We start from the raw sequence: 27,955 nt of genomic DNA, 5'->3' as shown, positions 1-27,955 counted from the left end.
TACCTGATGCCTTGACTTTGTCGGGTTTTTTAAATCATTGATTTTCATTGTTTATTTAATTTTTTTCATATTGTTCAGAAATAATCACAAAAGTTTATCTCAACATAATTTTCTGTGATAATTTTGAAGCATGAAAACAGGTCATTCTCAAAACTTAGTCACATGAAACTTGTTTTTCATTTCATCATCAGTGTCAGCTGACTTGAATCTTGGAAAATATCATTGAAGTTATGACTAAATTTTATTTTATTGCTATATTTATAAACATGGTTAGAAAAAAGAGACAGAGAGAGAGAGAGAGAGAGAGAGAGAGAGGAGAGTTTTCTCAGTGGTTTGGAGACCCCTTCTTAAGTATAGAACTTTCACTGGCTGTAAAGATAGAACCTGCACAGAGGACCACGAGTCCTAAGTCTTCCCCTTTCCTTAATCACCCTTTTTTTGCCTTCTCCCCCTTCTTTAAGACCAGTTTGAACTGCCCAAACAGGTTTAGATGTTTGACCTTCCATTGAAGCATGAATGACTTACCCAGAACTGTACTCTCAGCGGAAATTGTTTCTTCCTGGCCCAGTAGCTAACAGTTTCTGTAACTCAACAGTTAAGGATGCAAATATCATACCCAGTTCCCCACTCCAAGCTGGGATTTGGTTTGGCACAGGCATACACAGGTTTTGTACTGTGTGTCCATAGGTGCGTCTGCCCTGCTGTGTCCAGAAGACAATACCTTCTTTTAGTGATGTACCTCCTTAGGCTTGTCCACATTTTCTGGAACTTCTTTGGAAATGCTTACTAAGCCCTTGCTGGGGGATCACAACTTCTGGAGGATCTAATGCTTCTGGTCACCCTAGGCCCTTGTATCCATGTTAAAACACTCCCACACAGATACATATACATGCAAATAATTTAAAATAATGAAAATAAACCCATGGGAGCTGTACAGAAATGTACACTTTCAATAAATCACAATAATATATTTTGTGCAAATGATTTATTAGTGTTTATACATTCTCTGTATTACGTAAATATACACATAGTTACCTTGTTGCGATAGTAGAAGATGTAAAGTATTGGAGGAGACGTTATTTTATTCAGGCAATGAGAATTAAGAAATTGAAAATGTTACAGCAGAAAGTAATAGTAATAGTCTTATGAATAGTCTTGCTCACCAACATGGCACAGAATAAGGATAACTATCAGGCATATATGCAGATAACAAAAGATTGAAAGGCCCTCCAGATTGTCTTAATCAAAGCTTCTTTTCCTGTAAAGATAAAATTAATGTAGACATAACTGTAATAAGGAGATTGTAAATTTATACCTTTAACACATAATGATCAGGCAGTTGTCAAAATAGGAAGCAATGAATGAATTTGTTAAACTTGGTGAAAGAAAGGGTAGGAAATAGTAATAAAGAAGGAATCCTGTCCTTTATTGTCATTGTGTGTCTTGAATATCCGAAATTAACTTTATATAAACACCCAAGAAATTAGGAGCATCTACAAGTTTTGACACACTGGAAAGATCTAATTACTAGAACTGAAATTGACTATCACTTTCAGTACTTTTTCTGTAGTTTCTTTTATCTCTGTGGTGGTGGTATGTGCGGTAGGAGAATGGGGAGTGTTTGTGTGTCTATCTGCATATGTTTATATATGTATGTATATATGTATGTATATGCCTGTCTTTATGTATGTATACCCAGAACAGAAAAAAAGGAGCAGTAGTTCTTAATATTGTTCTTCCTTATTTCTTTGAGATGGGGTCTATCACTGAAACTGAAGTTTCTGATCTTTTGGTCAAGGTTGACCAGAAGCCAGCCCCAGTGATCTTTCTGTGCATTGGCTGATATGGCTACAGGCAGCTCCTTTTTGTTTTGTTTTATTTGTTTGTATCTTTTCCCATTGGCGATTTGAACTTAGATCCTTTTGCTTGGACAGCAAATGCTTTATTGCTGACACATCTTTTTAGCCTGAGTTTTGTTCTTAAATATTATAATGTTGTAATAGGTGCTTAATTTTTAAAACTAGTAAAAAGAAAAATTAAGAACTCCATGGAGTTTTCAACATTTTGCCCTTGCCTCTTCAGTATAGAGTACCTTTAAGAGAATTGGAGAACTTAGAGTGATGTTAGATCATCCAGGTCAAAACAACAAAACACTTTTTGGCAAGTTATACATTAACCAGAAAGATAAATACAAAAAAAAAAAAAGACAAACACGAAGTATTAGTGCTTACTATTATTCAGTTTTACAGAAGTAGATTTTAACCTGTGGTATTTGAGAAAATGTTGATTATAACGGAATTTTTAGGGAAAATCGATTTCAATAGAGGAAAAAGCTTGAGTCTGAAAGCATAAATTGATACATAGTTATTACAGTGAAGGTATAGAATAAACACATGTGTATAAGTTCATATAAAGAATTAAGTATGTTTTTAGTTTTCTCCTAAAATGAAATTATGGAACAGAAACTGTGATCCTTTGATCTCACTCAAGTCACAGGCGTCTTTATGGATAGTGTGTTAGCAATTCTAGAGAAGAAGCCTTTTGACCTTGGCCTTGGCAATGCCATGTTATTGTTTTGGACACTACTCTCCAAAATCAAAACTATGCAAATGCAATATGTGCAAACTGAAATGTCTTTAAAGCAAAGAAAACAGCAAAGTGCAGAGAAAGCCTAAGAGGAAGGAATTATATAGAGAACATGCACCCCACAGAAAGATGTATTAGTTATCATAGATATTTTATCTCTCTCAGTGATGGAAATATAGGCCAGATCAGACCAGATCAAAAGCAGATAAATGCAGGCTTACTGAGCACTGCTTCTGTGTGGGTTCATTGGTTCCAAAGAACAAGGCTGAAGAAGTCACAAACCTGGGCTAAGGCAGGGAGGTTTTATCAACCTTAGGTGGTTGTCAGCAAGGAGCTGGGGCTGTGCCCAAGGGTGGTAAAAAGCTAAATCCCTGGGCAGGCACTTGAGTGGGCTAGCAATGTCAAAAAGACAGGATGCATCAACTGCCAGAAATGCAGGACTGGGCTTTTGGTGCCATTCCTTTGTTTAGAGTTTTCTCAGTGAGGGCAAGTTTAAGAGAAGGAGGGAAAATGAGGTTTCCCAGTTTTTACAAGGATAAGCAGGGCTTCCAACTGGACAAGTTATTCATACCACTATAATAAAATACACGAAACGATTAACTGAGAAAGTCTGTTACTTTTCTGTTGTTGTAATAAGATACTGTGACAAAAGCAATTTATGGAAGAAAGGATTGATTTTAGCTTAGGGCTTCTGTATAGGTGGGAGGAGTAAAGTCCCAAGGAGATGGAGGAAGCTGAGCGATAACATTTTAACCACACATAGGAAGCAGAGAAAGAGAAAGAGAAAGAGAGAGAAAGAGAGAGAGAGAGAGAGGGAGAGAGAGGAAGAAAGAGAGAGGAATTCAACTTCAAATAATGCTATAAACTTTTTTTAAATTTTTATTAATTATAGTTCTTTCCCATTGTATCCCACCTGTAGCTTCCTCTATCTTTCCCTCCTAATCCCACCCTTCCTCTCTCTTTTCCACTCATGCCCCTCCCCCTGTCTACTGATAGGGGAGGTCCTCCTCTCCTTCCATCTGATCCTAGTCTATCAGGTCTCATCAGGAATGGCTGCATTATCTTCCTCTGTGGCCTGGTAAGGCTGCACCCCCTGAGAGGGAGGTGATCAAAGAGTAGGCCAATCAGTTTATGTCAGAGACAGTCCCTGTTCCCATTACTATGGAACCCACTTTGACACTGAGCTGCCATGGCTACATCTGTGCTGGCATTCTAGATTATCTCTGTGAATGGTCCTTACACCTAAAGAAACTAATCAAGGAGGAGGACTGTGGGTAAAGTGCTCAATTCTCATTCGGAAGGGCAAAGAGGATGGACATTGGAAAAAGGTGAAAACAAGGAACAAGACAGGAGCCTACCATAGAGGGCCTCTGAAAGACTCTACACAGCAGGGTATCAAAGCAGATGCTGAGATTCATAGCCAACCTTTGAGGAGAGTGCAGGGAATCTTAAGAATGAAGTGGAGAGCTAGAAAGACCTGGAGGGGACAAGAGCTCCACAAAGAGAGCAACAGAACCAAAAATCTGGACACAGGGGTGTTTTCTGAGACTGCAATAAACTCTTAAAGATGCCCCTAGTGATGCGTCTCTCCCATCAAGTCTCAATGTCTCCAAAGTTGAAGAACCTCTCTAAACAGTGCTGCCAAGTGTATAAATAGCAGAGGCTATAGAGAACATCTCTTCCTTAAACCACAAAAAAGAGGCACAATATATGTTGTCTCATGGTTTTCCCTTGTTCTAAAGCACAAATCAGGACATAAAGAAAACTCTGGATTATAACCCACATCCACAGTCCTGTGGCCCAATGCCTGCTAGGTAAGAGAGCTCTAAAAACTTCTAGACCATTCCAAAACTGTGCCTTAATCGTAGAACCAAGTGATAATGCATATGAGCCTCTGGGTGCTGTACATTACCATGTATATGATTATCATGTCTATCACTCATAACCAACCCATAGTAGAGTGCAGTCCACAAGGACTTGTAAGGAATCCACACCATAGTATCAAGTCACATGACCCAATTGAAAAACGGGCAAATACTTCATTCCCCCAGTGAAAGCATACAAATGCCCAATCAGGATGTGAAAAGTAGCTCAACATTAAGATGAATAGTTGTTCTTATACATTTATAGAGAGTGTTCACCTGGATTTCTAGAACTACCAAGTGTAAAAACGCCTGTTATCTATTCCTTTCAAGAGTAATAAAATCAGTAAAGTGAATATGTATTAAAAGGGGTTTTTATTAAGTCGGCTTACATGATGATATGGTCTGGATAGTCTGGTAATGTATGTCCTTACATTACATTACATCAAAGAAGCCAAAAATATCGTAGTTGCTTAGTTCACTAGCTTGGATGTCTCAAAAGTTCTAATCTGATCATTATGGCCTGGACTATACCTTAGAGCGATGCTGGTATGAAGTCTATGTTAGAAGTCCAGAGAAGCTTAGTATCAGTGGATGAGTGCAGCAGTCACAGCAACAGGATGGAAAAACTTGGCAGCAGGAACAAAGGAAAGCAAAGTAAAACATGGTTTCCTTCTTTCGCCTGTTCTTTTACCTGGGCTGCTACCAGACAGCGCCCACATTTAACACAGACCTTCCGACTTCAAATAACTTGATCTCTCGCTGGGATGCCCAGTGGCTTGACTGTTGATTCTAGATCCAGTGAAGCTGACAGCCAAGATTTACTGCAACATTGTCCTATATTAATAGCATAAAGTGAGTGCTTTCATGGAACTTGAAGATGTATAGTGACAGAGACTGGGCAAGGCTCCATTGAGTGTTGTTGAAGAAAGTGATTGATTTCTATATGAGGGAGATGTCAGCTAGGTGACTTAGAAGTTCTTGTTCAATGTTGAAAGAAACATTGAGCTCTATGGAAGAAGCTTTGTTCTTCATTAATGATCAGTATTGAAAAATGAGAAAAGGAGCATCAATTTTTCCCTACTACGTCTTCTGTTTTTTCTAAAACTTTTAGGTAATGGGTTCAATTAAGAAAACAACAAAGGAACAGAGATATGGTTCAGCCATTAGGAGCACATGCCATTCTTTTAAAAGATCTGAGTTCAGTTTCTCAACAACCATGTAAGTTAGTTCACAATAACCTGTTCCCAGGAATCTGATGGCCTCTTCAGGAATCATTGGATGCCTGCACACTTAGATGATCTCCACACAGTCAAACACACTCATACATAATCCCCCAAAAAGTTTAAAAATAGAAAGCAATAAATTATTACAATGTGACTCTCTTAAAAACCCAAGGAAATTAAATTGAAAGCTCTTCAAATTAACAATAGTTTTAACAGGGATACAAGTTATATGGTAAATAAGCAAAATTAATATATTTGTATATGCAAGCAACATAGATAAAAATATTAAATTGCCTCCACACTTGCTGCAATGAAAATAATAATTATATTGAAACAAAGTTAATAAGCAACGTGCAAAGCCTACACAGAGACAATTATTTGATTTTACTGAGATTAAATAATAGAAATGAAGGAAAACTTTGCAATATATTTTTATTACTTCTTTGAGAAGTTTAAATGTACATTTAATGTTTTAAAATCATATTCAACATGCATTCTTTCTAACTCCTTCCACTTCCACCCTCAATGTCCAAATCCCACCTCAATTTTATGCCTATTTTTATAGACCATCAAGCCCAGTATTTATGGCACATTACTTATGCCTGTTTCATCGTATAACTAGAGTTAGATTGAACTATTTGGGGTCCTACATACCCTTAAAGAAAACTGACGTTTATCTCTCCCCTAAATTGTCAATTTTGAACAGCTCCTCAGCTAAGGGAGGGATCTTACAAGTTGGAATGTTGACTACCTTCATATTGTGAGAAGGCTTGTGTAGACAACTACAGCTCTTAGGATTTCATGAGTGCACTGTGTCCTCTCATGTTCAGAAGGAACTTTTCAGCTCGGTCCTCCTAACCATCGGGTCTTATAATTTTTACCCCTCTTTTGGAATGGTGTCTGATTTCTAACAAGGGGCACATAATATTTGTAAGAAAGCTATTTTTTCTTCTTTGTTCCTTTTTTTATTCTTTTTTAAATTTTAATTTAATTTTATTTTTAATTACACTTTACTTTGTATCCCCCCTCTAGTTCCCTCCCTCCTCCCCTCCCAATCCCTTCCTTTCTCCCGTTTCTCTGCGCATCCCCCTCCCTATGTCCACTGGTAGGGGAGGGTTTCTTTTTCTTCCTTCTGATCCTAGTCTGTTAGGGCTCATCAGGAGTGGCTGCATTGTCTTCCTCTGTGGCCTGGTAAGGCTGCTCCCCCCTCAGGGGGAGGTGATCAAAGAATAGGCCAATCAGTTCATGTCAGAAGCAGTCTCTGTTCCCATTACTATGGAACCCACAAAAAATATGAAACGCTTCATTAATTTGCATGTCATCCTTGCGCAGGCGCCATGATAATCTGCTCTGTATAGTTCCAGTTTTAGTATATGTGCTGCCGAAGCCAGCACAACAAAGCTATTTTTATGTCTGAGAAATTGATGGACACTTACTATCTGCCCTATCTGCCCTTTGACCATTTGTGAATTTTTGCTTTAACTAACAAAGAAACACAACAAAACTTCTCTGCTGATGTCAAAAGGCTACAAGAATCTATGGGTAGAGAGTTACGGAATTTAGAGGACAGTTGATTCTATGATTCCTTAGTAAAATAATGATAATAAATTACTCACTGGAGCCTGTGAGCTCAAAAATAATGACATTGTGGCCAAATAGACAAGGCACACATTTCTACAGAAAACAAATGTCTACCCCTTTAAAAATCTGAGCTACTACTGCTTCCATGGGTACATCCTGCTATACCAGTTTTTATTGTAGCTCACAGTAGGTGGGTAAGACTGTTCACATCTCTTTTCTCTTAGCAGCCGAACTTGTGCCTTCTTGTGTTCTGAAAGTAAGAAGGCAGAAAAAAGCTTCCGAATCGCTACCAACTTGATTTTGTCATGTCCTATGAACAAAGATTGTGCTATCTTCAACACCAGGGTTTTACCATTAAGTTCATGTGGGCACTAAAAGCAATGGCAAGAGGTTGCATTGTTTAGGGGATTTCAGGGCATGTTTGACAAACAACTCAAGGGGTATGCCTTAGTTACTTTTTTATCACCATAGCAAAAAACAAAGCAAAAAAACCAAAACAAAACAAAAACAAAAACAAACAAACAAAAAGATGAAACAAAACAAAAAGCACAAACAGAAAACAACCCAAAACCAAAAGCAAGACAATCAAACTATGACAAACGCAACTTATAGACGAAAGTGTTTTTGATGGGGTCTTGCGGTGTCAGAGGAAGAGTCTGTGATAATCATGACAGGTAGCATGGTAGGAGGCAGGCTGGCAATGGCTCTGCAGTAAGAGCGGAAGGCTTGTATCTGATCCACAAGCAGAGGCAGAGGAGAGCTAACTAGAATGGCAGGGATTTTTAAAACATAAGGGGCAAAGCTACCCTAGTGACACACTTCCTCCAGCAAGGCCACACCTTGTAATCCTTTCCACCAGTTGGGAACCAAATATTCAAATACATGAATCTATGGTGGCCATTCTCCTTCAAACCACCGCATGGAGATATCTCATACCTGGCACCCAGCTTTTTATTTGTCAACCAATTGCTGCTGAGCATAATAGTTTATCCTCTGTAGGGTAAGTCCAATTCAACTATGTTATATGACAAATATAATTAGTAAACTTGAATAAAATAAAACTTAAATAGTAACATTTATTTTCCACAAATGAACATACAGTGGTGTAAAAATCTAAGTTCTAATATATGACTATAATTCAATTATCATGAAATTTTAATGGACATTTCTGGGCAGTTTAGTGTCCAAGTGGGTTACATAGTAATGGCTTCCTCAGACTGCCTCTGACATAATCTGATTGGCCTGCTCTTTGATCACCTGCTCCTGAGGGGGGAACAGTCTTACCAGGCCACAGAAGATGACAATGCAGCCACTCCTGATGTGATCTGATAGACTAAGATCAGAAGGAAGGAGAGGAGGACCTCCCGTATCAGTGGACTTGGGGAGGGGCATGCATGAAGAAGGGGGAAGGAGGGTGGGACTGGGAGGGAAGGAGGGAGGGCCTTATGGGCGGGATACAAAGTGAATAAAATGTAATTAATAAAATTAAATTAAATTTAAAAAAGTTATTCTAAAGTTTATACTTTAAAAATATCAGTTTAAAGGAAGAATACACAAAAATTAAAACAGTTTTTGACACACTCCAAGTTTGTAAAAGTTAAGATAATTAAGTTGGCCTAAGATTTGAAAGCTAAAAATAAGATGTGCATGTCGTATTCCAAATATCAAATGATTACTTCAGAATTTAGTATTTGTGGGTCAGTGAGATGGCTTATAGGAGAGGCACTTGACACTCAAGCTTGCTGGCTTGATTTAACCTCCCAGAACCCATGGGAATGTGGAAGAAGAACACAGGTCCCAGACAATTGTCTTTTGGTCTCCGCATACATGCTATGACTTGTGTGCCCACTCCTCCCCTCTCCCAATAGTAGTAAGTTAAAAGGATTGAGTGTATGGTAAGGAACAGCAGTCTTCCCTGGAAGCAAATCATGACTAGTTGTTTAACAGAGGTATTGGGGCAACAAGAAAAGCTTGTGAGAGGATTTTCTACCTCATTAATGAACCTGAAACAACATGAAGAGATTTCATCAAAAACCAAAAATATTGTGTCACTTTGAAGGTGCATGCTTGAGCATTTATAATGAAACCATGGTGGATGGCCACCATGACTCTATCAGCTCTGAGGGTTTGATTTTGCGTTAAAATGATAGTGAAGATTTAAGTGTTTAGAAATATTCAGTGAAACTAAATGTCCACGTTAGAACATTATGCTAACACACACATACACACATACAAAAGAGAAGATCAAGGAGGCAGGAGAAGGAGAGGAATGTGCAAGGTAAGGAGGAAGAAAATTAATTTTTTTATTATATGTGTATGTATTAAAATGTAAAGACAAGGGTACCAAGGAGATTCAAGAAAACTTTACAAGAGATCCAGGGATTTAAACGGTCTTGTAATTTCAGTTGTCATTTTCTGCATTTCCAATCATTAATATATCATTAATTTTCTAAGACAAAGGGAAAAAAAATCATCCCAAATTTCATTCTATACAGAATAGGTTGCAGTAGGTTATTATCCTATTTTACACTTATAATTAACAAAATTATTCTTCTGTGATCGGCAACTTTTTATCAGGGGAAAAGAATAATACAGTAAGATGCATTTTCAGATCTGTGATCAAACATTAGAAGCACCCTCAAAACAGTGGCTGATAAGCCTGAAAATCTGCTTGAGGGCAAGAAGCTGAGCATGAGGCCTCATCACCGTGTAAATATGCAGCATCATGTATCACGGGTTATAGAAATTCTCTGTTCTTTCATCTCTATTTCCAGGAGGGTTATCTCTATGCAATACATTTTGATCTCAGAAGTGAAATCCATTTGATCTTTAATTCCTTACTCCAGGATCATTATATGCCCCGTGTTGACATAAGTAAAATATTGAAGAGGAGGTGTGCATGGCTCTGAATTGAAACTTGGATCTTAAGCCGGAGGTTATTTCTCACACATCCTGAAAGGGATGGACTTCAGATAGCACTGTCAAAAGATAGGTAATAATAAGGAAAGGAATCTACTTTAACAAGATTTTCATGACGTTAATTGGTGGATAGTTTAGAATTTTTTTTTTCATTGTGGTATTTTATAATTGTGATGTTTCTCAGAAGCTACATAAGTGAAAATTTGAGTAGTAAATTGGGGTTATCTTTATTAGCACTCTTTCAGAAGTGGGGAGGGATTTGGGCAGGGACAACATCTGGGCATCATCATAAGGCTTCCACATTTCGTTAAATGAAAATTAATGGAAATGTTCTGACACACTTGCCTTGTATCATTTCACTTCTTTTTTTAATTTTAATTTTTATTAATTACATTTTCATTCACTTTGTATCCCCCCTGTAGCTCCTTCCCTCCACCCCTCCCAAATCCTACCTCCACTCCCAATCCTACCTTCCCTCCCCCTTCTCCATCTGTGCCCCTCCCCCCAGTCTGCTGATAGGAGAGGACGACTTCCCTTCCTTCGGATTCTAGTCTATCAGGTCTCATCAGGAGTGTTTGCATTGTCTTCCTCTATGGCCTGGTAAAGCTGCTCCCTGCTCAGGGAGAAACGATCAAAGAGCAGGCCAATCAGTTCATATCAGAGACAGTCCCTGTTGCCATTATTATGGAACCCACTTGGACACTGAGCTGCCATGGGTTACATCTGGGCAGGGGTTCTAGGCACAGGAGACAACTTCCTGAACAGAACATGAACAGCACAGGCTCTAAGAGCAACAATCAATAAATCGGACCTCATGAAACTGAAAGAAAATCTTGTCAAGTCCCTCTCGCCACCCACACCCCATGGTTCTTCCTGAAGCACTACAAATGAAGATTTTCTTTCCCCAATAATTAAAGTCTCCAAACCATAAACACATAAGAGCCCTAATTGTCAGGGTGTTTGAGCATCATCAATGTTTTTAAACAAGTTGAATAGTTGTCTCCGAATACACTCTAATGTGAATTTCAGTGATGTCATAGTCAATGCTGTGAGCAGAAATCCACTTAGATGATAATAATCTATTGGCCTTCCTTCTGTATGCTTATTATTTAAGATTTTAGCAAGATGTTCTAAATTGACATAATTAAGTGTTCAATTGTTTGTGGAGCACGTATTCACGACTGAGTGGTGATACTAATTTATATCTATGTATTTGGAGGTCATGGTTGAATTCTGAGGCTCACTGCATACTCCTTCTATAAAATGAGCTAATAGAAAAATAGTACTACATAGTATAATCTAGTATATGATAGGGTAGGGCATTTGACATTATAGAGGAGGAACTGCCTATGGAATTCTTGGAACACAATGTATATATTATAAAGAGTTTAGCATATAATAGATACTGCTTCCAAAGCAGTCATCCTTGCAATAAATGTAAAACTGTCAACATGCTTTAGGACACAGAGGGGAAAGCTAACCTGTGCTGTAAAGAATTTAAGAAATTGTATTAGTTATTTTTCTGTTGCTGGGATAGTATATGGTGATTGAAAAAAAGGGGGGGCAACTTTGGAAAGTAAAGTTCTATTCATGAATAGAATTCTGGAGGTGAATAGAATCCATCATGGTAGAAAATCTATCCAAGAGGTCAGCCAGGCTGTCAGGGAAGCAGAGAGTTGGGCCAGGCTACAAAGCTTCAAAATACACCTCCACTGATGCACTTCTTTCCACAAAGATCAATGTCTGAAATGTTACAGAACATTCCCAAACTGTGGTGCCAACAGGAGACCAAGTATTAACAATATAAGCCTGTGTGGGACATTTCACACTCAAACCACCACCAAGGTCAAATGTGGAGAATGGATAACCTTAGTTAGGGAAGATAGTCCATCCTATATTTTCATAATTAGCCCCCCATGGCATGAAACATCCACTCAGTCCTGGCATCATGTTGAACAATGCACATTACTGCCATGTGAGAACAATTAATGATGCAGCTTAATCTTTGAGGTAGAGACACTAGATAACAAAAGGCTCAATCTCTGATCTCAGCACTTGCTGATACTCCATCTTACTCCCAGTGGCCCTTGAAATCCTGTAATTGAGTTAACCAGGGAAAGACCTCAGCAGGAGACACTGAGGCTTCCTAACCCTAGTTTGTGCTTTGAATTTGGGTCAGAGAACTTTCTTGCCAACATAAGGGGGGAACAGGGAAAATCACCCTTCTGTCAGACAGAAGAACTGAACATGAAATGTTTGTGAAGATGATCTTTAAAGCAGTAATAAGCATGCTTCAAAACAAGAAAATATGGAAAAACAGAAACAGCCAATATTGAATAGAATTTTCTGGACTCAGAAAGTCAAAGTAAGTTTGACTTTGGTATATTCCTGGCAAAATAGGTGGTTTATTGGATCAGTTCACACAAAGATAAAAAATGCCTTTGGATATCTGAAACAAAATCATAATGAGGGGAGAATTGTCAAACAAAATTTTGCCAGTTCATTATTCTTGCACATAACTACTTGTAATACTAATCATAGGTAACTTCTCAAAATTGCTACCTTCTAGAAATCACACAGAGAACAAGTGGAGTGCATTGCAGAGCTTAGCAAGACAGGGATCCTGCTGTCAGATCGCAAGCTGTGTTTGTTGTCAGTAGTGGCTTTGTAGCTTTCCTTAGAATGTTTGAGACTCTGTGCCTCCCTGTGTGTGTGTGTGTGTGTGTGTGTGTATGCATTTGCATGTATATGTAGTAGTCACACATATAATAAATTAATATAATTAACATAATATATATGTTACAGATCCTCACTTTGATTTAGCTTAGACTCAATGCTTCAAAATCACTCATGTAACTAAACTTCAAAACATTTATCCAACACCAGAAAAGGAGTAACTGGATACCAATTGTACTTTTTTCCTATCTATCTATCTATCTATCTATCTATCTATCTATCTATCTATCTATCTATCTATCTATCTCAATTTATTCACTTTGTATCCCAGCTGTATCCCCCTCCCTCGTCCCTTCCCAATACCTTCTCCTTTCCTCTTCTACACCCATGCTGCTTCCCTAGTCCACTGATAAGGGAGGTCCTCCTCCCCTTCCATTTGACTATAGCCTATCAGGTCTCATCAGAACTGTCTGCACTGTCTTCCTCTGTGGCCTGGTAAGGCTGCCTCTCCTCACCCCCCTTCAGGGAGAGGTGATCAAAGAACCAACCACTGAGTTCATGTCAGAGACTGCCCCTGTTCCCCTTACTACGGTACCCACTAGTAGACTGAGGTGGGGGGCAGGATTGGGATGGGATGAGGGAGGGGGCTAAAGCTAGGGTATAAAGTGAATAAAATGTAATACATTAAAAAAAGAAAAGGAAAAAGAAAAAGGGAATAAAATAATAATGAATAAAAAAATAAAATTAAAAATATTAAAAAACACATTTTTTCACATTGTGGCCCTTAAATATAAAGTTATTTCATTGAACTATAAATAACTGCAAAATATTTGATATGCAACCACAAATGGTTTTGAGACCCACAGGTTGAGAAGGCTTTCTCAGGGACAACCCTTACCTGGGCTAAGGGTCCTGCTGAGCTATGTTATAATATTCTTTGGGGAATGAATCACCACATGGAGCTCGCTTTGATATGTTCCCACAGGTCCTCAAGACTCTTTGCTCATGCCTCATGATGTCCATAAGGAATCATAACTTCTGTTGACTACTCTGGTCTCTACATACTAGGCAGTTAGGCTTCATTGTTTTTGTTTTGTTTTGTTTTGTTTTTGTTTTTTTTTAATCTGTTACAATACTTGGATTGGTCATGAAGCCTCTGCCTTTAAGCAGCCATGATGGTTACCACAGTGTTTCCCTGATATCCTCATTCCTCTTACTTAAGGAGAGAAAATAGAACAAGAAAGCTCTTGTTCTACTAAAGAGCATAAAGAACAGATGAACCAAAGGAAATGTCGTTTTTCAGATTCATCTAGATGGTGTGTACTTGTAGGATGGTAACTGCACAGAATGTTCACCTTAAGTGATGCCCTAGTCCTTTATTTTGAGTGGCTAGTTCCCAGTGTGCATGAGTTGGTTTTACCCTCCTGCTTTGCTCTCTATGGTGCTTATTTTTTATTTATATATTTATATCGTTTCAGATCCCTCAGATTAGTTACGCATCCACAGCTCCTGAGCTCAGTGATGACCGGCGCTATGACTTCTTCTCTCGTGTGGTCCCACCTGATTCCTTCCAAGCCCAGGCTATGGTAGACATTGTAAAGGCCTTGGGTTGGAATTATGTGTCTACTCTCGCATCCGAAGGAAGCTATGGAGAGAAAGGTGTGGAGTCCTTCACACAGATTTCCAAAGAGGCAGGTAGGAAGTGATTGCATCATCAAACTTAATCCTTTTCAAATACTTGTGATTTGCGGAGTTTTCTTGAGATATTAAGTAAACAGTAAACATAATCACCACCATGTCCTTGATTTTACATTCTCTGTCCTGTGACTGAATCTTTAAGGTCTTCATCTATAACATGTAATTTTTGGAGAAATTCTTTTCAAAGGTGTGAAACTGCAGCTTCCTGGCACCAACAGATGAACACAATAAACACTGCAATGGGTGCCTAGATGCTTCCTAAGAGATGTCCAAGGAAACTCCAGTCTGTTTATAGACAGTGAGAAAAAGTGACTGCCCATGTCCATCCATGATGCTTTTCTTCTTGCCCATCTCCTAGGTGGGGAGAACTGTTTAGAACTATGTATGTACATCATGACAAGGCTACCCTGGTTTTAGAAAAGAACCAAATACCTCTGAACAACTTCACAAAAAAAAAAAAATAGTAGAATGTATTTAGGCAAATAGAGCTGAAATTTGTGCTTGTGTTCTGAGAGTCAATTCTACTTAGTATCACTTAGAACAGATATCTTTCTTTAAAGAGCTTTGGAGGTTGACCAGCTATCATATATATATATATATATATATATATATATATATATATATATATATACACACACACACACACCTTTCTGGCTCATTTTATGTTTTATTTTATTTTTTTATTTTCTCCCACTTTTGACAGGGTCTCATGTAACCAAAGTTGTCCTTGAACTAACTATTTAGCTAAGGGTGAATTTTGATCTCCCTATCTCTGCCTTCTAAATTCGTGAATTTTAATTGTCCACATCCTGCCTGGTCCTATGAAGTTATTGTGATAAGGGAATCAATTTTTCTTGTAAGAATTTTATTCACTCAAAATGGTCAGTGACTGGTGTAGATAACCAAAAAATGAGATCAATGAACAGAAGGTCTGTATTATGAAGAAAGGTGCCACTTATCTTGATGACGGGAACTTGAACATCACCCTTCACTAAACATATACCCAGTGTATCTAGCTGATAGACCTGCCCATGACTGTGCAGAGAAGCTTCTTTGTGAATCACAAATTTTTAACTCACAGCATGCTCGATTGCTGTAATTTTAAGTGTCATTGTCCATCTGGGACCTCCTAACTTTCTGCCTTCAGACTGAGATACTCCTGTGTCTAAGTATCCCTGGCTGACACTTACAAATCACGGACAAGTGTCATCTTAAATATCATTTCTAGGTTCAAGCAGATATGAACTTCTTACTTTGTTCTGTTGTTTTTACATGGTGTTTCTGATTAATCATCCTACAGCTCTGGTCACATTCCCAAGACTCTGACTAGAGAACACGTGTTATTCATTCACTGCTGTTACTCTAACTGCTGTGGTTCTGTCTAACATAATTCAGTTAGAAACCTTCTGATCTGGCAGGAAATTTTAACTCAGTCCTGTGGCCGGCCGTTATATGTAGAATTCATTAGTAGTAGATTTTGTTAGCCCCCAAAGAGATACCTAATCATTGTAATGACCGTTTTTATTCCTTCCTTGGTCTCTTCTAATCTTGCTTTCATCAAAATGAGGTTGACATGGAGAAATGTGTGAACTCTCTGGATGGAAATAAGTAAAGTAGGCAAGGTCAAGAGAAATTGCATGTAAAACAGTAGCTCTGAAATAAAACCTGGCCATCATCTTGGAATATTTATTTGCTACTAGATGGTCCCAAATTTAACACTGAACTTTGTATTGATAAAGTAGAGAATATAATTCTTCCTCAAAAAATATCAGCATTGTTATGGTCACCAACATGTTAAATATTTAGTAAAAGACAGCTCTTCTTGCTTTGGGATTAAAACAAATGCTTATTCTAGCACTTTGTAAGAGACTGTGTTCTGTAGACAGGTTTCAGTGAGAAAATTATATGGTTGCTATTCCTGGTGTCATTGGTTGAAAGCATAAGATATGACATTAGAGTTTGTTATGTAATGGAAAAAGGAATCGCCTGTGTAATGTTGTATGCACATTCCAGACTATGCATTTTGCTAACCATATATTGAGATGTTCAGCTCAAAAACAAGGCCTTGTCAGGGACAGTCATTTAAAATCAAATCATCCAACCTGCAAACACACGCCTTGAGAGTGAGAGTCAAAAAATAATAACCTGCTGCTGGAGACATAGGAGAAGACACAGGAGATTCAGATGACATGTCAGCTAGTAGTTCTACATATTGTGGTATTCAGATAATGGTTATAAGCCACCTGTGCTATATCATGGGTGCAATTAATAACAGGAAGTTCACGTAAGTGCTTTATGGATACCCTTCTCTGATAAACAAGGAGAAAGGAGAGACAGAGGGAGAGTTTAAGTCGTGTAGACTAAGTTTATTCACTGTGACTTAGAGAGAAAATGAGGTTAAAAGACCACTGCATTGCTATGAGGTACTTTTTGTGTGTGTGTATGCATTCACTTGTGTGTATTGTGAATGTATATATATGTGCATTTGCTTATGTAAGCACACATGTGGGGGTTCATCTCTCTGTATATCTTGGTCTGTCTCTCTTCTTTATCTCTGTATCTCTCTCTCTGTGTGTATGTGTGTGTCCTCAAAGCTGATACTGGGTGTCTTTTTTGATTGCACTATACTTTATTTATTGAGAAAAGGCCTCTTGCTGAACCCAGAACTTGGCAATCCCTGTGAACCTGGCTAGCTAGGTATCCTTGGAGATTTCTCTGTCTGTACATGAAACAGCTACTCCTGAGCAGATTTTACATGGACTTGGAATATCCAAATCCCTCACACTTCAGTGCTTTATCCACTGAGCCATCTCTCTAACCCCTTCATTTCTGTGGACATCTGAGGATGTATCTCCCTACTCAAAATGTGATTTTGGTATTTAAAGATACATAGTCTCAGGCATCTCAACTTCTAAGTCAGCCTACTTTATCTCTATCCACTTAAAGAAACAATTACATATTCTACTTCTGAGAATTCTGGAAGGTGTACTTGTTAGAGAATTTGGAGAAATTTTCCAGTGTAACATCAAATATTCACTTTATTTTTCATCTACTAATTCAAGAACATGATCTGTACAAAAGACCCGAGACACATATGTGTAAAAGTGAAGCTTTTTATCATAAAATTGAGTAAGGTGCTCAAGACACAGAGACCTGGATTTGAGTTATGAACTCTCTTACTTCGGTACTGTAAAGATTTGATACATGATTCACCATTTCGGTCCTCAGCATCCACACAGAGCGAAAGAGATTTATGGAGTCTGCTTTGTCATGGCTGTGTAATGAATGAGATGTGGTACTGGGAAGCAGTTAGTGCTTAGAAACACCTGGCTGTTAGTGCACCACACTGATTCCCTATAAATATTTATTATTTGAACTTGAAAAGTTTGAAAATGACTGGAATAGTCTGCTTTCAGTCATAATTGCAAATTACGTTGATAGTTGAATTACTTCTTTTTAATACATTTTACCTTATAAGGAAAAGGAAAAGAAGTGAGCTAGAGTCTCTCTCTTTCTCCCTCCCCCTCTCCCAATCCCTTTCCTTCTTCTTTCTCTCTCTCAGGCATGCACACCCATGTACGCACATACAGATGCCCCCTTCAGAAACACACGAGGGATTGAATATATTTTATATGTCACGGTGTCAATCTGAAAGAATTAACTTCCATTGCTTTTCAACAGTTTGGTTCTGAGAACTGTCATTCTTCTTTATAAATACTTTGTTTTCATTTTAGAATGCTTTCACCACAAAATTGAAGGGATCCTTAATCCTAACGCAGAGGCTACGCTAGGCAGAAAGCACATCTCTAGTGCTCACAGTAGCAAAGCAAAGGTTGAGCTCCCTGGCATCACTCACTGGTAAAACGAATGATGAAATCTTCATTGGATGGAAAAAAAAAAGCAAGCACATTTCAACAGGAGTCTTTCAATTCTCTCTGTCTCTCTCTCTCTAATTTTTATGTGTATGTGGGTGTTGTCAGCATGAATGTATGTACCACATAGGTGCCCTGGGATGCTAGAAGACGGTATCAGATTTCCTGAGACTGGAGTCACAGACAGTTGTGAGCTCACAATGGTGGTAGGAATCCACCATAAGTCCTTTGGAAGAGCGGCCAGTGCTCTTTACCACTAAACCATTTCTGGAGCACCATCAGGGGCCTGTTCACATGGATGATTAGACATCTTTTTGTCTATGCTGTTAAAGTAAATGCCAACAGCCTCGCTCAGGCTCGGTTCTGGAAGACTTGCATAAGTGCAGCTACTACATCATATTGTGATTTAAGGAGAATGTTAACATGATTTCCTCAGATGATGACTGTCTTGTAAAAGAGCCACATTTGTATAAATAGCCCTGTAATGGTTATTCACATAATGTCAACAAAAGCTGATTTTGCCTAATATTGTAGGGAATAAGGCAAAATTCATTCCCATTACCTCCCTCTCCCCACCAAAAAAGCCAGGCCAATGTGGTAACCTAAATGCCTTAAGTTGCATTTAAAGGCTCTTATTTCCTTAGTGGAAGCCAAAAAAAAAAAAAAAAAAAAAAAAAATTTGTGAGAACGTATCACACTGGTCGGTCTCAGATCCTTTGGATCTTGCTTTTTATAATTAATTTTTTATTTTTATATTAATTACAGTTTATTCACTTTGTATTACAGCTGCAACCCCATCCCTAATTCCTTCCCAATCTCACCCTCCCTTCCTTATCTCTTCCCATTCCCCTCTCTAAGTCCACTGAAAGGGGAGGTCCTTCTCCCCCTCCATCTGACCCTAGCCTATCAGATCTCATCAGGACTAGCTGCATTGTCCTCCTCTGTGGCCTGGCAGGGCTCCTCCCTCCTCGGGGGCGGGGAGGGGTGGTGGTCAAAGAGCCAGCCACTGAGTTCATGTCAGAGACAGTCCCTGTTCCCTTACTAGGGTACCCACTTGGAGACTGAGTTGCCATGGGCTACATCTGAGCAGGGGTTCTAGGTTTTATCCATAACTGTATAAAGTATGGTTGAAGTATCAGTCTCACAAAAGACCCCTGTGCCCAGGTATTTTGGTTCTGTTGCTCTCCTCAGATCTTATTTGTCGGGATTGTAAAAGAGTAAACTGCATTGGACTCTAACAGCCTTTAAACCAGTTTCTAGGAGAATTCAAAGATACTGTTTTATGACATTATTATTATAAAAACCCAGGCACCTACAGTGTGTTAACGATGCAATGTTAACCTACATGTCAACTTTTTAAAACCTAAAAATATGCTAGAACTATCCTTTTGGTATTTCGTGATACTTACTAGAAATTGTTGCTTCATCTGGCATTATTACGTATTTTCAACAGAAAGAAAATGCTTATGTGGAAGGGGGAAATTTCACATGGCCTGATCACTAGAGCAAGAACTATAAGCAAATGATGACTGATGAAAGAGGGAAAATTAGTTTTCTCAGGAAGGAGCCTCCTAATTGTAATCCAGTACAAGTGTTCAACCCTGAAATCTTGTACATAAGCAAAACTACGGAGACTCAGCAGGCTATGTTTCTATATTATGCGCTTATATATGTATATGTGCAACCATAATCAATATAAAAACAGGCTTGAATTTGAGAGGGGGTTAAGGGTGAAAACATGGGAGAGTTTGGAGGGAAAGGACAGGGAATGAATGAAGGGAGAATAAAGATGGAGAGAAATGGTGTCGTTTAATAAAAATAAAAATATAAAGTATCATTATTAAAATAAATTCTAGATATTCTTTGAATTTATCATTTTGCTTTCTGAATATTCTCTATAATGTTTTTGGGGTCATAAATGCATAGCCAGAGATTTATTTAGCTGCTACACAGTCATCAGGATTTAGACCTTGAGATTGTGAATTTGCTAATGATGCATTTTTTTACGTTCATTTATGTCTCTGTGTAGTGCATAGTATATGTAAGGCATGTATGTACGTGTGTGTATACATCCACTAAGAATTGAAGCTCTCTCTGATCAGAGGGACAGACTAGTCAGTGTGCCTATGGGTTCCTCCTGTGTTCACCTCTCCAGTGCTAAGATTGCAAGCACCTGCTGCCATGTTCATTTATTATTTAGATACTGAGCATACAACTCAGGCCCCAGTGCTTTACCAACAGAGCTCTCTCTCTCTATCTCCCTCTCTCCCTCATTATGGGAGTTTATAGCATTGCTTTCTGTTCCTTCCTGGATGCAGCACTCTCTCTTTGCTGGTGCTTTTTATAGTCAAGGCAAAGTCAAGCCTGTGTTCCTGTCATCTAGCTTAAGTTCCGTTGGCAGAAGGCATGCAAACAGTATTTACTAAGAAAAAGAGAGGGAACAATTTTACTTCCTCATCTTGTCTTTTGGGGGAAAACCAAAGGAATCACTTACAAAGTCATAATTTTTCCTCTAGGTCCCCTAAAATGATAACCTGGATCTGTTACTCTTGGTTTACAATAGGTTTCCTCTTGACACTCCTACTGAAAACCAAGTGTTATAGTGTAAGCGCTTTATAGAAGTCACGACTGTGCATCTTTGAATACCTACCATCCATACTTTATGCTCTGTTTAGACAGAATTTCACTATGTAGCACTGACAGGCCTTAAACACATTATGTAGATGAGGCTGGTCTCAAATTCACAGAGTCTGTCTGCTGGGTGCTGGGATTAAAAGTCTACCCCACATTACCTGCCCTAATACCTACATTTAACATAAGTAACATACATTACTAATAAGGCAAGTAATCTTTAAAATATTAAATATATGATTACCTTTTTATATAACACCATTTTAGGAAAGAAACAAGAACTTAGATGGTGGCATTGAAATCTAGATGGTGGTGTGGAGATATAATAAGCATCCTTGCTTTTTTTTTTTTTATCTTGGTATAGGGAATTTGAACTTAAATCCTCAGGTTTTCAGAGCATGTACTATTCTTACCTGCTAAGCCACCTGCCCAGCCTAAGGATCCTGTTGTAGACAGCAATGGATGTAATTGTCTCTTTAATAACACAACCTATTTAAGTCTATGTGGATATGCTAATGACAAATGACTACATAAATTTTCAGAAGGGAGCCTGTCTGCAGATTACGGTAAAGCTTACAACACCTAATATTCATGTTCCTAGCCTCACCTTAGTTTGTGTTCTGCTAACCAGGCATAACCACTGTAAATGAATTAAGCTTCAAGGACACAACTAGCAAGAACAATAAAAAGCCCAATTTAATGACACCAGCATTGGCCAGAGCAGCAATATCCACTTAGGCCAGTAGATGTGAAATCCAGCATCAGTTGGCTTCACTCATTTAACTTCTGGCTTCCTATTCCAACAGGACCTACAGTAGTGTCAAGCCAGCCTGCTGATACAGCTTTTGTTTTGTTTGTTTGAGGCTTTGCTTCTGGCAGCCTGGATTCTCTCCGTGTCTACTAATATTCTGATTTTGGTTCTCTAACCTCCCCAGTGGCTCAGTGAATTGTCCAACATCATTTAAATAATTTATCTGCTTAATTTAGGCATGTTCATATTTTGTTTCTTTTCAACCTTCATTAACACAGGTAATGAACGGCTGTCTCTCTTCTGAGTTTCTTAACATCCCGGGTGTACCTCTGTCACAGAATTGCTTTACCTTTCTTCAATTTCATTTTCCTAGCTTCCCTCTCTAATTACAAATTAAGTTTATAAAAGACGGCATATTGAATATGACATAATAGTGTTTATTCAGAATAGTGCACAGTACAGAATAGGATCTTTTAAATAATTTACTTTATTTTTATATTTTTGTTTTATTAGTTTAGTGTGTGTGTGTGTGTGTGTGTGCATGTGTGTGTGTGTACATGTATGTGGAGGGCAGAGGACAATTTTCAGTAGTCAATTCTCTCCTCTCGTATGAGTCCTAGGGACCTAGCTCGTGTAGCCAGATTGCATGGCAAGCACTTTTAGCTACTGAGAAACCTTTTGGAACCCATGTATTTTTTAAAAACATGTTAACAATATCAGTATTAGCACAAGATTCTAGTTGGTGCAGTGGGACTGTTTCTGATTCTGATTTTCTAGCATGACCATCGCTTCCCTGTGAAAAAATGGCTTTCTAAGTCTATAGCTAAACCTGGTATCTTATGAGCCCACAGTATGCATCTGAATACCTTTGTTTATAAACACTGTCTCAAAATAATATTCACAACAACAAAAAAAAGAAAGCCTTGACTTCCAAAACACAAATATGAGAAAGGAAAGCAATGAAGATAAACATAGTTATGTTCCAACTGAGGTCTCTGGGAGAAGGCGGATAATATCCCCAAAATGAATGTTGAAGATAGACAGACAATGCTGTCCAAAGGGAAGCAGTGCAGGGTGTTCTAGGAAGAGAGGAGCATGACTGAACCGCAAGCAACAGTGGCAGTGTTTGAAATGCTCAAAGCTGTAAGAGCAAAATCATTGGTTTGAAAAAATATACAACCCCTGATGAACGGAATTCAAAATCTCTTCCATGCAACATGTTTACCATTTCTGAAAAGGAGCAGATATTTGAGGTCTAAGCCTAAGGTTCTGGCTCCACTTCCTTATGTAATTCACTGGGAACCAGCATATCGGTCCTATGAATAGTGAAGGCATCAGTATTTACTAAGAAAACTCATGTCTCTTGTTTTAGAAAATTCCCTAATAAAAATCACTCTAATTGCTGAGGATGAGCTCCTCCAAGTGGCTGGACTGCCACAGTTGGCATGCAGTCTTAAAATAGATGATGACAGACTGTCGCTGCTACTGTGACATGAAAGAGAGACTCTGGACACAAATCTAACAACTCCCTCTCCCTTCCAAAACTTCACAGCATGTGAAAGTTTTGGACTCTGGGAGGGGACATGAAAAGAGCTGATGGTAGTGGTGGGTCCTGCTTTGTGGCTTCCTTGCCTCTGAGGACTTCCTGGTGCACCTACTAAGAAAGGGTTTTATATGGAAAGGAGAATAGGGAGGAAAAGAATCCTTGGTTTGAATCCAGGAGCAGAGATACAAATATGGAGAATTCTGTTGAGCAGTACAATTTTTTGGTCAGTGGAGGAGGGAAGGAAGAGCCCTGCAGTGACTGCCTGAGAAAGCGACCAGGCATTTGTGGTGACTTCAAAATCAGTAAGTTTAGAATCAGGTGTGTTTACTCTTTTCTCTCTATCTAATGAGGCTGTGTTCAGTCTTCAAGATTTTGAAGTCCCTATTCTCAATATTTACAAAAAAACAAACAAACAAACAAAAAAACTATTATGAGAGTCCTCGTTCTGAATTTCTGGAGGACTGATAGAATAGATCCTAGCAAGAGATTTGTTATAAGAATAAAATGAGTATATTGGAACATCAATGTCCATATAGACTTCAGAAAAACATGTGGAACAACTTGTACTGATAACCAGATTTCACAACTAAAAGCTTCAGAGTTCTAAGAACTGCTTAAATGTCTAGTACCATTTGAGAAGTGCAGGGCAAGCAAAATGCTTGGGTTTAAGTATTTCATCCGGAAAGTGCATTAGCTACAGTGGCACCTTCCACCACTGGGGTTGAAGGAGGGCAGAGCGTAGGCAGGAAAGACTGATCTTCATACAATGTCCATGCTCTGATAAACACTTGGTGGTCAGACTGTCAGTTTGGTTGCTGCTGCCAGAAGCTTCCAGAATGCTACTCGACTGCACTAGAGAAGTGAGATAGGGCACTGGAATGAGCGAACTGGACAGTTCTATTGTATAGGCAGCCCAGTCCATGCACTACATCGTGTCTGATTGTTTGCAGCATATCTGCTTACTGGCTTCGTTGACTTCTTCATTTATTTTGTATTTTGAGCAAGTTAATGCATGTATGTGCAGGCTCTTTGAGATTTACATAAAGAGATCTGTTCTCTTTTAATTTGGCCTATGGATCCCTGCTGTTAAATCTTTCTGAGATCATGGGGAATTTTACAAAGCCCCATGTGGGCTGTATTGAGACTCTCAAGCAAGCAAAGTGATTTCAATACACACCAGCAGCGACAGTAGCTGTCCTGAACAGAACCATGGTCACTTCCTTTGAAGGATTTTGACCTCTGTGTTCTATTACTGCTTACTCACATTGTTTGTTGCTCTTCTAGTTGAATGAATTAAACACCTCAGCCTTAATTCCAATCACTATTAAACAGTACATTTCCATTACAATAGTAATTTAGAGTTAGCGTTAATTTAAACACAATTTTCATAGATCCTCTTGAGGCAGCATTATAATCTTTGCTTCGTGTTAGTAAGATTGCCCTGTGACCCTGAAAAGCTTGAGTACCCATTACAAGATAGACATTTACATATAAGAAAAAATACTGTAATCATCATCATCATACAACTATTATCTTGGGGTAAAACATATGTGCACATGAGCACGCACAAACACACAGACACACTCAGACGTAAGCACATATTTTAGGCTCAAGTGAAAGAGAAGAATTATTAAAATGTTCTTTCCATAAAGTATCAGTGGCCTTTCTAGATGCAACTAAGATTTTAACATGAAGGTCATAATGGAGCTCAGTTTTTAAGTACTTACTAGAATATGAGAAGCTCTAGATTCTATTCCTACCACTGCAAAACAGCAACATGCATATATACTAGGGATATGTGTTTTTACTTCACATAAATCACATGTTATTTTTATCAGAGTAGATAAATGTTCCTTTAAATGATTCAATTTTTCAGAATTGTGACAGAAACTGTGATGAATATCTACTAACAGCATATGTGAATTTTAAAAATATAGATATAAATATGCATATACATACATGCATGTATCTACATATATATGTATACATACATGCGACATGTATGCACACAGACACCTATAACAATGTCTTAGTGCTAATGCATACAGAAATTATTGATGCTTCTGAGCATTGTCTTTGGGAAGTAGACATCAATTTGTAGTTCCCTATGAGGACACTGGATGCTATTTTCTACAAGCTATACATGATAATAGAATTGGTGTGCATTCCTCTCTCCACACTTTGGGGTGATCACAGTATATTTGTCATTAGTCTGTTCTCCTCAAGTCCTGTGTTCAGCATTTGTCAATGAGTAGTTGTGATAGCAACTAGAATGGTGCTCAGCTATAGACAGCGCAGTCAAATTATCAATGGAGCACTCCTCTAGGGTCTCAATGCATGCTTTTACAGTCCGATATTAGTACAATTATTTTTAACTAAAATCTTATTGAAAATATTTTTCCCTTCATGATATTCTGATCATGGTTTCCCCCTCCATCTGCTTCCAAATTCTTCCCACCTCCCCACCTATGCAACTCTACTCCTGTTTTAAAATCTTTTTTTTTTTTTTTTTTTTTTTTTTTTTTAGCAAACAGACAAAAAAAATAATAATACTTTGAAAGTTTCTGTATAATGTATTTGGATTATATTTATCCACAACTGCCTCTCTCCACCTTCCTCCAGGCTCCCCAGGACCTTTCTTGCTGTATCCCTTCCAACCTAATGTCCTCTTTTTTCACATTTTCATCAGTGACCCACTGAGTCCAATTACTACTTTTGACATTCACGTGGCTGTATGTCCGCCCATGTAGTATGAGCAAGCTGCAGCCTCCAAGACCTAAAAAGGAGTAACTGTACCTCCCTCACTAACTCCTCTGATGGAGGTGAAGCCATAAGGAGCCATGTGTATCCATGCTGCAACTTTTCTTGTATTCGGAACTTTTTTAAAATTTCAAAAAAAAAATGCAACAATATTACTAGAACATATATATGTGGAAATATTCACAACCTGCTAACTGAGAAATGGGAAAATTCTACTCCGCTTTACTCCCAACTCTCCAAGAAAGAATGTTCCAGCAAAGGTCCTCTCTATAGCCATGTGGTTTTTATCCCATTAATTAAGATTGCAGGTAATGGCAATAGCTGAGTTAGATGCAAGGTTTTACCTACAGGGTCTGAAATGTGTAAACAACAAGGAGAGACAACAGGGATCCAGAAACATATGGAAGAGTTAAAAAAGAATGAGCCAGGGTTGTCTCCACTTACAAAAGATTGGAGAATGAAGGCGGAGGTGGGAAGAGAGGTTGTACAGGTTCGCAGGACAGAAAGGAGAGAATCTCACCATTTACACTGAAATCCCATGATTCCTAGTCTCTGCAAAGAAGTCTTCCTTTTCCCACAACTGGAGTCCCGGGAGCCATGGTCCTCCCTTCACATTTTCCTGTTTCCACTGTACCTCCTTCCTCTCTGCAGTTTTAACTGGCTTGAGCTGCATGTGATCACAGTTGCATGGAGTTGATATGTGTACCAGCCATATTCTTTCTGCCTGTCACAGCTCTCTTTCGCCACCAACCTGATCCCTTATATTCTTTGTTGTCTTGTTTTATGATTTATTTATTCATGTTGCATCTGTACCACAGCCCCCTCCCTCCTCTATACCCCCGCCTCTCCCTCCAACCTCTCCCCTCTTCTCCTCAGAAAAGGGGCACACCCTTCCCTACCAACCCACCCTGGAACATCAAGTCGCATCAGGACTAAGCTCATCCTCTGCTGCTGGGGCCCAACAAGGCAGCCTAGCTAGTGAAAGTGATCCAAAAGCAGGCAACGGAGTCCATGTCAGAGACAGCCCCCACTCTAATTGCAAGGGGACAAACATAAGACCAAGCTGCCCATCAGCTACAGATGTGTAGGGACCTAGGTCCAGTCCATATGCTCTTTGGTTGGTGTTTCAGTCTCTGTGAGGCCTCATGGGCCTAGTTTGGTTGACTCTGTTGGTCTTCTTGTGGAGTTCTTGAACCCTCCAGGTTCCTCTATCCTTCTCCCAAATCTTCCATAAGATTTCTTGGCTTCCATTAATGTTTTGCTATGGGCCTCAGAATCTGTTTTGATTTGTTACTGAGTGGAGCCCCTCAGAAGACAGTTAAGCTAGTTTCCTGTGTGCAAGCATAGCAGAGTATCATTAATAGTGGCAGGGGTTGGCTCTATCCAATGGCTGAGGTTAGGAGGCTCTCAAGTTGGGCCAGTCATTGTTTGGCCCTTCCCTCAACCTCTGCATCCAGCTCCATCTTTATCCCTGTAGACCTTGTTGGCAGAGTAAATTTTGGGTTGAAGGTTATTCTTTCTTTTCTTTCTTCCTTGAAGTTCCCCTATCTTTGGATTGTAAGAGATTGATGTACAACTAAGCATACAATTCTATTTATGCTCATTGTATTTTAAATAAAGTAGGAATAATTGAATCTAAACAGGGGAAGAAAATCCAAGATCAACTACTTTGGCTAATAAAATTTGTATTCAAGTTATTGCATTTTAAGTATTAACATTGAATTGAGTTCAGGAATCCAGTATTATTTTCTTTATATTTTTAAAGTTTGTATGCCATTGCACTATTAAGATTATAACCCCCAAATCTCTCTCTCTCTCTCTCTCTCTCTCTCTCTCTCTCTCTCTCT

At 38.7% G+C, this 27,955-nt stretch overlaps 1 protein-coding gene and 1 non-coding gene across 2 annotated transcripts in view; one reads left to right on the top strand and one right to left on the bottom strand.

The window, feature by feature from the left end:
- Positions 1 to 27,955, top strand: part of Grm7 (glutamate metabotropic receptor 7) — an 881,798-nt gene that overhangs the window by 281,889 nt on the left and 571,954 nt on the right. Inside the window, exon 2 of the mRNA XM_055628422.1 lies at positions 14,329 to 14,545. Coding sequence (XP_055484397.1) covers positions 14,329 to 14,545 — 217 coding nt within the window. The remainder of the gene's footprint in view (positions 1 to 14,328; positions 14,546 to 27,955) is intronic.
- Positions 6,962 to 7,068, bottom strand: LOC129692332 (U6 spliceosomal RNA). Its single transcript, XR_008722685.1, has one exon. It is a non-coding gene; the product is annotated as a U6 spliceosomal RNA (small nuclear RNA).

This window comes from Psammomys obesus, unplaced genomic scaffold (assembly GCF_907164565.1).
Source record: "Psammomys obesus unplaced genomic scaffold, mPsaObe1.curated_primary_1811, whole genome shotgun sequence".
In the NCBI taxonomy this organism is placed as follows: Eukaryota; Metazoa; Chordata; class Mammalia; order Rodentia; family Muridae; genus Psammomys; species Psammomys obesus.
This window is presented reverse-complemented; position numbering and strand designations above follow the sequence as displayed.